Here is a 13,699-nt window from a genome sequence, read left to right on the forward strand (position 1 = left end):
ACTAACAGAGAAGGGCAATGTTATGCAGAAGCGAATGAAGCAATATTATCACTCATTATTATTCTTGTTGCTGTTATTGTACTTGTTGGCAATGTTGTTCCTGTTTTATCGTCCTTGTTATTGTTGTCATTGTTGTTGTTATTACTGGTGCTGTCATTGTTGTTATAGCTGTTGTTGTTGTTGTTGTTGTTGTTGTTGTTGTTGTTGTTGTTGTTGTTGTTGTTGTTGTTGTTGTTGTTGTTGCTGTTGTTGCTGCTGCTGCTGCTGCTGTTGTTGTTGCTGCTGCTGTTGCTGCTGTTGCTGCTGCTATTGCTGTCATTGCTGTTGGCTGTTGTTCTTCCATTATTGTTATTGTTGTTATTCTCATTATCGTTGCTGTAATCGATATTGTCGTCGGCTTTCGTTGTTGTTTGTTGCTGTTGTCGCTGATGCCATTCCCTCTAATCTTGCTAATGCAGTGAATCGACAGGAAAGGTTAAATCAACTCCCTCTTCATCTCGAGCGACCTTATATACGGAAACGCTCTCTCTCTCTCTCTCTCTCTCTCTCTCTCTCTCTCTCTCTCTCTCTCTCTCTCTCTCTCTCTCTCTCTCTCTCTGAAGGTCGTGACTCCTGACCGCTTCCTCCTGATCCTCCCTCCCCAAGGTCAGTAACAAAAGGTCAGGTCACGCAGCTTCGCATCATGAAAATTTTCTTTCCTCGGTGGCGAAATAAAGGAAAACAATTAAATGTCACGAAAGATAAGACTGGAGGCGAGTGTTCAATATTTGCTTACTTTTTACTTCTTTTCCCTCTTTCTCTTTTTTTCTTCTTTTGTCTTTTCCCGGTGAACTGAAATCGCGTTTAATTCTCTATTTGCTTTTTTCTATTTGTTTTTATACCTCTCTCGTCAAAACCATTCTTCCCAATTACACAGAGATGGAAAAGATGATGAAACAGTTTTTCCATTTTGTATTTTCATTTTTCGTGTTTTTTGCTTTTTCATTCGATGTTTGCGTACTTTTCTATTTTTCTCCCTTTTTCAATTATTTAGACTTGTTCCTTTTTTTCTTTCCTCTCTCTCTCTCTCTCTCTCTCTCTCTCTCTCTCTCTCTCTCTCTCTCTCTCTCTCTCTCTCTCTCTCTCTCTCTCTCTCTCTCTCTCTCTCTCTCTCTCTCTCTCTATATATATATTTGTCTGTCTGTTCTCATGTGTCTATCTTCCTGCTATTTGTTCTTCTTTATTGCTTCTGTAATTTTTTTTTCTTCTTTTCATGTTTGTATAGCTTTCTTTTTCTCAATTAGCCTTCGTCTCCCCCCATTCTCTCTCTCTCTCTCTCTCTCTCTCTCTCTCTCTCTCTCTCTCTCTCTCAGTAAAAAGAAAAACGAAAAATGCTTTTTCCAAGAACTCGTCCATGTCCTGACTTTTTCTGTCAGCTAAGAGGAAACGCCCCACTTACCTCCCTACCCAGTCCTCCTCCTCCTCCTCCCAGTAATTCTCTAAGCCTCCCCTCCTCCTCTTTCCCTTCTCTTCCTCCCAAGTTTATATCCTCCCCAGCTTCCAGTTCTCCCTCCCCACTACGTAACTCTCCATGCATCTCTTCCTCCCTTTCCCTTTCTCTCCTTCCTATGTTTCCCTTCCCTCCCCAGCTCTCAGTCCTCTATCCTTCACACTATGTAATCTTCGAAACACCCACTCTTCCCTTTTCCTTTCTCTTTTCCCATGTTTCTCTTTCCTTCGTGTCGCCCATGTCTTAACTAGCATCCTTTATATCATTCTCTTTCCCTATATAGCTGTCTCAGGTAATGCCACAATGTGCAGTGAATTTTTGTTTCTGTAAATAGACTGGAAATGAGTTATATGGACTGATGACCTGCATTTGTGCTATGAGATTCACGAAAACCAAGAAAAGTTGGGCCGGGGAGATTAAAGTGATTGCTATATATTGTTCTATTGTATGAATTGTTTTGTAGAATGGGGGTAATGATTTTGTGCAATACACACACACACACACACACACACACACACACACACACACACACTCTCTCTCCCTCTCTCTCTCTCTCTCTCTCTCTCTCTCTCTGTCTCTCTCTCTCTCTCTCTAAAGAACACCATTCCTGTCAGCCATCTCGTCCCCAAACCGCGCCAATAACTTCTCCTGTCCACTCCTCTCCCTTTGTGACCAGCCCCCTCACTCCATGCTCCAGCCCTTCCTCTCCTCTTCCCTCCTCCCTTCCTCCTCTCTCTTTTCTCTTCCCTTCTCCATCCCCTCCTTCTTCTCTTTCGACACTCATGAGTTACGTCTTTCCTGTTTTTACTTTTTATTCCTCCTTCCCTTCCTTGCAAGTCACTCAGTTTTTTTTTTTTTTTTTTGTATTTTCCTCTTTTTGGTCTTTCGTCTCCCACCCCTTCCTCCCTCGCCCTCTCTCTCTCTCTCTCTCTCTCTCTCTCTCTCTCTCTCTCTCTCTCTCTCTCTCTCTCTCTCTCTCTCTCTCTCTCTCTCTCTCTCTCTCTCTCTCTCTCTCTCTCTCTCCAACCATTGTCTCACCTGCCTCCCATCCCCCTTTCCTCTAATAACTCACCTGGCGTTTACGTGTAATTATATTTAACGAACCGGGATTTATCTTTTTTTTGTGATTTTTATGGCTCATCTCATAATGGAAACGACGAGTTATTGGCTGAGGTAATGACACACGAAGGACGCGAGTGATGGACTAATGATTGAGATTTCCATTTTCCGATGAAATTAAGTAATGGGGGATGATATAAAATTTTATAATCATGCATCGATCTTTGTATGTCATTTATTTATATTGCTACGAAGTTGTTAATGGCAAGTTCATAAGTAAAATATATGCAATAAACCAATATTATTTGGCAATAGTCTTAAATACACAAAATAAATAACTGCATTCCAACACCACAACGAAAAAAGGTATTATACGAGTATACTGACGAAAAATAGATATAGACAATGAAAATAACTTAGAAACAATATATTCAAATATTCATATATCTATCTATCCTATTCACTACTACTATTATTCTTAGAAGAGAAAAGAATCACAGCATCAGAATTTCCAGTTTCACAGAGTAAAGAGAAGACAAATGCAATGAATTTGTGAGTACTCCCACGCTGTCACCCAGGCCACTGGAGAACGGGTGTAGCTGAGGAAACTTTTTTTTTTTTTTTTTTTTCGCGTGACACACTGGAAATTTGAAATGAGTGAAGTGGAATTTCTCAGAGCTAGACAAAAGAAGGTCATGGAAGCTCGGTAGTGTTCCAGAGAGGGGTGTTCTTCCTCCCAAATGATACTCAGGTTCAGCTCAAGGCTCAAACGGTTCCCTCACCCGCTGGTCAAGGGTTGCTGCCTCCACCACTACGACACCTTGTCCTTGTTGGGAAAGAGGAACACTGTGCCAAACAAACCGGGGATTTTCGATAGTGTAGGTTTTTTCTCTCTTCTTCTTGTTATTTTTATTTATCCTCCTCGTCTTCTTCTCCTTCTTCTTCTCCATCTTCATCATCTTCTTTTCCTGAGAGATTTTCGATAGTGTAGGTTTTTTCTCTCTTCTTCTTGTTATTTTTATTTATCCTCCTCGTCTTCTTCTCCTTCTTCTTCTCCATCTTCATCATCTTCTTTTCCTGAGAGAGGTCTTCCTGAGGTACCACAGGATGAGATATAGAAGAAGAATGGAAAGACTAATTTGCTCACTAATGATTTTCGACCTGTTTTGAAAATTTTAAGAGGTGAAATCTAAGTCACACTACCAGGCGAGCACTAGTCGAGCTTTACAAGTTTGCCTCTTTAACTTTCCGATGTCTAGTAAAGGATGTTCCGCTGGATATAAACAATTGTATAACCTGGGTGCTTTTTTACGGTAATTCTCTCTCTGGCTGGTGGTGAAGAGGGATGTTGCTGACCTGTTAGTTAGCACAAGCACTCCATATCTTGTTTATCTAAGGCACAATGGCAGAGTTGAAGGGTGAGAAGGCAACACCATCGGAAAGTAATCGAAGAATGGAAATGAGGCTATTATCAGTTTACACGCAGCTCTTATCTACTGCATGGCACACTGAGAGAGGACCAGTTGCGACGTTGTCCCTGGTTGCAAAGAAAAAATAAGATCGGTGAGACAGCAATGGCTCTCAAAAGTTTACATTCTTTCATGTGATGGTAAGTTTGGCGTCCATCTGCGTGCAGGCTGCCGCCGCTCGGCTAAGTCGCATAAATGCCAGTAGTGTCAGTGCATATCCGGAAAGACAACAACCGACCGCAACGCAGCGCTTCCGGTTGTCGCGAAATGCCGCTGAGGGCGTCGCCAGGTGGTGCTCTGAGTCTGTGTCCGACGGTGCGGGATTCCAGGTTTCTGATTTACATAATGATTGACAACATATTGAAGTTTACTGAGCTAGTGATTATTTGCATTAACACGAAACAGAAGACTACTGGACACCGAACACAGTTAATTCTCCTCACTATGAAAAATGAAAATTTCCATAAAAATCTATAAGTAAACAAATATATATTGATAGATAAATAAATTGATAAATTAATAAAAAAAAAGGGAGCTAGTGAGGCAAAATGACGCTATGTTATCATCTACGCAATATTGTTTCCCAGGACAGGTCATCAGGTGCGAGTGAATGGACAAGCTTTCTGGATGCTGAATCTGCTCCTCAAAAATGTCTTTGCTAAGGAGAACCTAGAGTGTAGAAGTGAAATGGAGGCTGCAGTAATTTGATTGAGAAAGGATGCCTGGGAGAAGACTTACTGGTGAAGACATGAAGGAGTGCCGATTCTGTCTCCTACTCCCTTCCCTTCACCATCATGTCATACTCGTTTACTGCACGTTATTCATGACGAAGATGAAAAGTGTAGTTTAGGGGAAGCCTTGGTACAGCAGGGGAATCATAGCGTATTATGATGATGACGACTACGACAATGATGATAATGATGATGATGATAATCATGATGATCATGATGACTATGGTAATATTCATGCATAATTTTCTTAACAATGAGGACAGGGACATGCCGCTATACCAAGGAACAATGGGAATGGCGTACATAGTCAGTAACAGGTATTTCTTGTGGTGTGCATTTTGACAGTTGTATCAATGCCTAGTGCGTCACCTAACCGAAATTGCACTCAAATATTTGACTGGATGGACGGAACTGAGAGAGAGAGAGAGAGAGAGAGAGAGAGAGAGAGAGAGAGAGAGAGAGAGAGAGAGAGAGAGAGAGAGAGAGAGAGAGAGAGAGAGAGAGAGAAGCATATTACCCTCAAGAGATGGACAATGAAGCCACGATGGAGATCAATAGAAGCGTCATAATATGAAGGGAAGCCAAAGAGCAACATCCGATGAGTTTGTAATTTCTCCAACGTTTGTTGTTACAGTTGTTGTTATTGTTGCTAATGTTGTTAGTGTCGTTGCTGATGTTCTTGTTGGGGATATTGTTGTTGTTATTTCTGTTGTTGCTGTTGTTGTTGTTGTTGTTGTTGTTGTTGTTGTTGTTGTTGTTGCTACTGATGTCATTGCTACTGTTGATGTTGATAATGTTATTGTTGTTAGTTTTATCATGTTATTGTTACTATTACTGATGTGATGTTATCATTGATGTTTATGCTTCGTTATGTTAATAATGTTACTAAAAATCATAAAAGGAAGACCTAAAAAGAGAAATGTAGATTTAAGTATGAAAACACACACACACACACACACACACACACACAGAAAGAGAGAGAGAGAGAGAGAGAGAGAGAGAGAGAGAGAGAGAGAGAGAGAGAGAGAGAGAGAGAGAGAGAGAGAGAGTAGAGAGAGAGAGCCCAGGTGAGTAATAACATCCTCCTATCACTCTCTAATGACTGGGCTTACTGACGGTAATTACGAGGCAACGAAGGGAACAGACCCCGGGGGAAGAAGGGAGGGAGGGGAGGAGAGAAGAGGAGGAAGAGGCAAACAGGAAGAGAGGAAAAAGGAGAAGTGGAGGGAGAAAACGAGAACGAGGTTGATGCATGCTTGTTTCCATTCTCTCTCTCTCTCTCTCTCTCTCTCTCTCTCTCTCTCTCTCTCTCTCTCTCTCTCTCTCTCTCTATCTATCTATCTATCTATCTATCTATCTATCTATCTTTCTCTTATTCATACTCCTGCCTTAACATCTGCTCGTGTTAATATTTCAGTATCCTGTGCCCTCGCTGCCTGCCTACACTCACGTACCAAAAATACTATTGTAATAATAGTAATAATAATAATAATAATAATAATGATAATAATAATAATAATAATAATAATAATAATAATAATAATAATAATAACAATAACAATAACAATAATAATAATAACAATAATGATAATAATAACAATAATAATAATAATGATAATGAAAATAATAATAGCACATACAAAACTGCCATAACAGCAACGGAACATTACAAAGAGAACACCAGCACAAAAACATCGAGAGATATTAATAACAACACTACAACCCGCAACCAACCGAGCAGCGGACAGTCGCTTATTCATGCCAAGGCTGAGGAGGAAGAACAACAACTGACACATAATAAAATGCCAGACAACAATAGAACAACAATAGACCAGGAGCGACAGACCAACACACATGCACACATTCCTACATTCGCATACATCGCTCCTGCTGCCTCCTGACCTTTTGAACCCACAGTGCCTTGAAAGCAAATGACTCTATCCCAAGGGCGCTACCTACTGCAATATCACAGATTTGAGAGAACAGTCTTGGAGGAAACACGGCTTTCCGAAATAGCACCATTATACACCTCTCTGGCTTAGTGAGTGGCTTAATGAGTTGTGGGTACAGGGAAGCAGGACCAGAAGACCAGAATGGATAGTTTTGGTTAGGACAGGCAGTGGGAGGTATTGGGTGCTTCATTATTGGGTAGGTGATGCTGAGAGGATGGGAAGTGTGGCCTGGCTGAGGTGAGGTGAATGTCAGTGCTCCTGTGTTGTGTGTTTACCTTAAGGTTAAAAGTGAGGAGTTGAATACGTGAGATGTGGCTTGGATTGATTTATTTTGTTCAGCTTTCCCATTGGTGTTGGTGGTGATGAGGTAGTAATGATGGTATAGTGATGACTGTAATGAGTAGAAAATACGAAAATAATTTTAATATCATAATAATAAGGATGATGGTGAGAATGGTGAGGATGATGATAATACTAATATAATGATAACAATAATGATAGTATTAACAATAATGATGAGTACTGATGATAATGATAATAATAATAATAATAATAATAATAATAATAATAATAATAATAATAATAATAATAATAATAATAATAATAACAATAACAATAATAACAATAATAACTCTTATTATTATCAATATTGTTATTATTATTATTATTATTATTATTATTATTATTATTATTATTATTATTATTATTATTATTATTATTACTATTATTATTATCATTATTATTTTCATTATGGTCATTATTACCATTATCACAATAGTAACTACAGTACTTATCGAAGAAAGCCAATATGTAATCCCCTAAATCCGAAAAAAAGTAATATAATTCTAGGATAAAGGTTGGTTGCATCGGAGATTACAGTTATTGTTTGTGTGGATTACTTAAATTATTTCACATTCCTTTCGATTGGTTATTTTATTTTTTCCGTCACGTTCAAGCTTGGCCTGGTAAACCTAATGAGTGGCCGGCGATGCCATTAAAAGTTTGTTGCATCAAGTTTACCAAAAATGTCGCACTTATACCGAACTAATTCTGTGCCGGTAATTAAAAGACGAAATGAGACTTACTGTTGTTGTTTTTTTTTTTATCTTTAACACTACACACACACACACACACACACACACACTCTCTCTCTCTCTCTCTCTCTCTCTCTCTCTCTCTCTCTCTCTCTCTCTCTCTCTCTCTCTCTCTGTCTGTTCTGTGTGCGAGCGTGCGTGCGTGGTGTGTGTATGTGTGTGTGTGTGTGTGTGTGTGTGTGTGTGTGTGTGTGTGTGTGTGTGTGTGTGTGTGTGTGTGTGTGTGTGCGATTGCTCCACACACACACACACACACACACACACACACACACACACACACACACACAATGAGCTAACGGCCCAGAAAGTAAAAGGAACCTTGTCTGGGAAACAACGATGAAGAATACTGTCACGCGATGCTTTCTTTTGTGTTGCAAGGCCGCTTTTCTCCTCCCTTTTAACTCCTCTTTTTTTTTTTTCTCCCTTCTCTGAGAGCTGCTTTATTCTCGAGGCCGAGCGAGAGCCGGCGGTGAGCGCTCGTTTAGAAAATGTTGATCGGGGTTATGGCGGAACAAATCTGTTTCTTTCGTCTATTCCCAGTGTTCTCTCGCGTTCCTGTTCTCTCTCTCTCTCTCTCTCTCTCTCTCTCTCTCTCTCTCTCTCTCTCTCTCTCTCTCTCTCTCTCTCTCTCTCTTCTATTTCATCTAAAAATACAAATTCTGTTTTTACTGGCACTTACATTTTTCCCTTACTGCTAAAACGTTATCTTCTCTTTCTGTAGAACATTTGGATCCTTTATATAACTACACATTTTCCAGCATCTCTTCTCAGGTATTTTTCCCTTTCATCTCTTCATTCTTACTTTGCTGAACTGGCTCCTACGAAATGTTTTCCTCTGCCACTCACTAATGTTTTTCTCTATGAATATAAAATTTGCAGGAAAGTAAAAAGTAGTAATTAAAGTCTGTATCATTGCTTATGGAACTCATTTCTCTGATCAAAAAAGTGTGCTTCCATATTGATAATTCATGCATTAATTTGTATTTTTATCCTGATACGCTTGACTTTTTCCTCAACTTAATCTTTGTTATAAAATAGAAATATAATGCCTATCAGCTTCTAGCTTTAAACTGGCTTCATAAATTAATACTCTAAGCATTTATGTCATGAGATGTTTATTTAAACGCTTCCCTATGTATGTTGCAAAATATAAAGCTTGTTTTGCATCCATTTCTTAAAGATATTCACGAAGGGACTTCCTGTTTCTAAGACACACATTGCTTCAGTGGTCTCAATGCTTCCCTTTCTCCCTCTCCGTCCCTCTCGGTCCGACAGGTTCCCTCCGGGGCTGGTGGCGGCGGCAGCTCGGTGGGCGAGGGAGGTGGAACCAACTTGTGGGGGGAGGAGGAGAGTGACCTGATCCGCTCGTGTGCCGCCCTCAGCTCGGCTCTTGGTGTTCAGAAAAGCTTCAGTACATCAGACATCAGCGGCGTCGGGGTCTCCAACGACGGAGAGCTGAGCCGCACGTGGGTGAGCGAGGTGGGTATTATCTTGCTATCTTCCTTGTATCTCGTATTGCACTCACCCTCATCCTGTGTTCCCAGCCACACCTGAACTCTCACCTTTACCTTTGCCACACTCGCCTTGTTTCTCCACATTTACACTTTGACTCATAACTCGCAATGTATCTCTGTCTTCACCTTTGTTAGTCTGAACACCTCTCTCCTCACTTGTCTCTATCTCTCACCTGTAGTCTGCCGTCCCCTTTACCTTTCCACTACCTAAAAATAATTATCCTTCACCATTCTCATTGTATGTCTGTCTTTATCTTTCCTACCTAGTTTGGTCAACTTACATAATCACCTTTCTTTATCGTTCACCTGTAGTCTGTCAACTTCCTCGCCGTTCTACAACTGGAAATTAATCATGTTCTCACCCATTCTTTTTATGTGCCTGTCTTTATCTTGCGTATCTAGTTTCACCACCTTGCGTCACCATTTTTCTTTTCCCTTCCACCTGTCGTGTGTCAATCCCAATGCCTATCTACTACCGGAAATTAATCACACTCTCGCCCATTCCTCCCTTTGGTATCATTCGTCACTCACATCTGTCCAGCACCTGAACTCAACCATCCCTCACCTGCAGTCTTCCATTCCTCCTCTGTGCCTTATTCAGTATAATATGTACTCTCCCTTAGTCCCATCTTGCATTAATTTATTTCCCACAGCACCTTCACCTGCTTACTCCTTTCATCTGCCTCGTTTTCCCTACCACCTGCCTCCTCTCCTGCCTCTCTCCCCGCCCTTTGTGCCTTCTTCCGTCTGCCCTTCACTCTCCTCTCTCTCTCTCTCTCTCTCTCTCTCTCTCTCTCTCTCTCTCTCTCTCTCTCTCTCTCTCTCTCTCTCTCTCTCTCTTTCCTCTGCTTTCCTCTCACCTCATATCAATTTGTGTTTTTCTCTTCCCAGAAATAGTTTTAAAAGTCTCCATATTTGGTTTATTTTCTCTTTTAACTCCTGCAAGAACATGATTTATTGCGCTTGCCTACAGACCGACTGCTTGCATGAATGCCTTGTTTTCCTTTTTTGTAATTTCGAATTACCACATAAAAGTTTAAAGATAAGAAGCTCAAAGCGTTCAAAGCAAAATATTCGAATAACACAAGTCTGACAGGCGATGAAATGCAGTACTTTTTTTTTATCACTTGCATTACGGGTTCATATTTTCTATTGTTGAACTGAATTGCTCTTTTCTGCACGTAGAAATGGAAAAATGTAATAACATTAATAATGACAGTAGAAAAAATAAGTAAAAAAAATAAGATAATAATAATAATAATAATAATAATAATAATAATAATAATAATAATAATGATAATAATAATAATGCTACGAATAACGATAATGAATAATAACAATAATAATATATAAACAATCAAAGAGTAGCTTTTCAAATATACACAGATATAAGCATCATCAGTATGAAAAAAGTATTAAGTGTATTATCCACCTTTTTTTTTTCTTTTTTTTCTTTCTTGCACACACGTTGGTTCCAATGAACGTTTAAATACATGCACACAATCAGCCATTCTGTGGTTGCCTGTTTCCTGCGGGATAGGTAAGCGCTGGTCCTTGCCTTTACCTTGCATTTTAATTCACAAAACACAAACAGCTCATCGCCTCTTTTCCTCCAGTTCGCCGTGTTTTTAGCGCTACATAATTACCACCTGCTTGTGTATCGAGTGCTGCTTATCATTTGCAGTTATTAACGGAGCACCAGAGCTACTTGGCACACTGAGGCGTCATTGTGTCACTCCATAACATTAAAGCGTTCACCAGGCCTAGTGAGTTGTATGGTGCCTTTTCTTGTTGCCTAGAGGCTGGGGATAACTTTCTTCATGTACCCGCGTTGCCCAGTGGCAGTGATCACCGGCTTGTCTCACGTCCTTATCGTGCAGCTGAACACTGTGCCAATAGACTGTGCCTGCAAGTCGGTGGAAGACGCAGGAGAGGTTAACTAGACACGTGCAGGTGTACTGTAAGATTAAGCAGATCGCAACACATAAATCACATAAAGAACAGAGTTTTAAATACATGTCAATATAAAACAGATCTTCCCTTGACCCAGAAAAAAAGGATGTACGGGATGTATATACTTGATGAATGATTGTTTCTTAATCCTGTGGAAATAATGAGAAGAGCGTAACGCGTGGCGCTCTACACTTGCACTGATCGACTCGAATATCCATCATCACTACGGGATCCACTTGGCGAGAAATCTGCGCTCCATTAGCGTTCTTTGTTCCTTTGAGGAATACTAGCGTCCTGGTAACACGTTCTCCTCTCCGAAAAGAAACATCCCTCTTTACGCTGCCGATCGATTGCAACAATAATATTTACAAAAAATAATAATTCCCCTCAACGCAACGCTTCACTATTTTATTACCAGACACGTCTTCCCCACTGCCAAGGGAGCAGCACCACAGTCCCTGGAGAACCTAAACTGATTTACCTTCGTCACAACACATTCCCGTCTTACATACCTTTCTGGAGCTGAATTTGGTACACGACTTGATTCACTTCCCTGGTACACAGTTGATGATTTCCTGAAAGAATAATAAATAAACACTAAATAAATAACGAATAAAAATAAATGAATAAATAACAAGTGAATAATTCATGGTTGTGCAGTAGTAATGGTAGTAGTAGTAGTAGTAGTAGTAGTAGTAGTAGTAGTAATAATAATAATAATAATAATAATAATAATAATAATAATAATGATAATAATAATAATAATGATAATAATAACAATAACAATAATTGTAATAATAATAATAATAATAATAATAATAATAATAATAATAATAATAAATACAATAATAATACCCAAACAAACAAACAATACTAATGCGAGTAGGGCAACTTTGTGCTTCAGATCAACCTGTGCGGGGGTGGGGGGAGGCTGGAGGGGGTTCTGCTCCCCCGCCTGGACCCCACCTCCCGCTCGTGCTCCACCTGGGTCGCCGTGGGAGACGTGGCCTCCACCTCGCAGCTCCCCTCCCCCAGGCCAAACCGGGCTCCCTGGAGAGTCCCGCCATCACCGCTGCTGACTTCATTCGTTCCGTGAACAAAAAGGTACGTAAAGTGGTGCTGGTGTTCTGATTCACGTGAAGATATTTTTGAAATGTGGCATGGGTTACGTTAGGTTAGATTAGGTTTGGTTAGGTTAGGTTAGGTTGAATTATATTGTTAGGTTAGGTTAAATTATGTTAGGTTAAGTTAGGTTTGCTTGGGGTTATATTAGGTTAAGTTTAGTTTCATTAGGTCGGGTTTGTTTAGGTTACATGATGTTAGTTCAAGTTAGGTATAGTAGGGTCAAATTACTAGATTATATTAGGTTAGGTTAGGTTAAGTTACCTCATCTGATCTGACCAAACGTAATCTAACCCAACATTACGCTCTCTAAAAATTTAGTTTGATTAGGTTAATTGGTCATGTTAGGTAAGGTTGCGCTAGGTTAAATTATGTCATCTGATTTAACCTGACGTAATTCTAACTCAACACTACTCACCACAAAAATTGAGTGTATTTAGATTAGGTTAAATAAAGTTGGGTTAGGTTCGGTTGTCTATTAATGTAATCTAACCTACTCTAAGCTAACATTACTTAACTCAAAAGTTAGCTGAGGTAGTTAGTGGTTACTTATTATTTTTTTTTCTTTTGTCTTCTTATTGTCCATCAATCCATTAATTTGTACAAGTATTTGACTGCCTCTCCGTCGGATTCGATATTGGTCTACATCGTTAGTTCATTCATAATTTTTATTTAAAGCTTGCAATTGTTTTGTGGCTATCATTTTTATCACTCTTTTATTTAGTTCCAATCCTTACTTTCAACCATTTTATTTTCCGTGTATTTCCACTGTATAGTTTATTTTTTATGGAATTTTTTTTGGGCAATTCCTCCAACATCATTTCTATCTTACGTATTTATTTGTTTATATGTTCATTCTCTGTTTTATGTAAATATATGTAATCCTCCACAATTTTTTTTTTATTATTTTTCCGACTCAGCAAGTATATATATATATATATATATATATATATATATATATATATATATATATATATATATATATATATATATATATATATATATATATATATATATTTTTTTTTTTTTTTTTTTTCTGGTTTCCACAATGTTATTATTTTTGTTTTTCTTTCTCTTTCCCCTTCACGTTATTTTACATTTCCTTGCTTTGTTCCTCTCTTCCTTTCTCTCTCTCTCTCTCTCTCTCTCTCTCTCTCTCTCTCTCTCTCTCTCTCTCTCTCTCTCTCTCTCTCTCTCTCTACGAGGAAATAAATAGAATCTAAAAATTACTGCTGTGTTCCCCTTTAGCGTCCTTTTCCCAAGTTCATAGAAAAAATACGGTAGAAGAAGGAGGAGGAGGAGGAGGAGGAGGAGGA

General features: G+C 39.3%; 1 protein-coding gene across 1 annotated transcript in view; it reads left to right on the forward strand.

The window, feature by feature from the left end:
* LOC135104251 (uncharacterized) overlaps window positions 1-13,699 on the forward strand; it is a 123,453-nt gene that overhangs the window by 69,121 nt on the left and 40,633 nt on the right. Inside the window, 3 exon segments of the mRNA XM_064011431.1 lie at window positions 9,070-9,273; window positions 12,148-12,312; window positions 12,315-12,365. Of these exon segments, the coding sequence (XP_063867501.1) occupies window positions 9,070-9,273; window positions 12,148-12,312; window positions 12,315-12,365 (420 nt within the window).

The sequence above is a fragment of the Scylla paramamosain genome, chromosome 10 (genome assembly GCF_035594125.1).
Source record: "Scylla paramamosain isolate STU-SP2022 chromosome 10, ASM3559412v1, whole genome shotgun sequence".
Taxonomy (NCBI): Eukaryota; Metazoa; Arthropoda; class Malacostraca; order Decapoda; family Portunidae; genus Scylla; species Scylla paramamosain.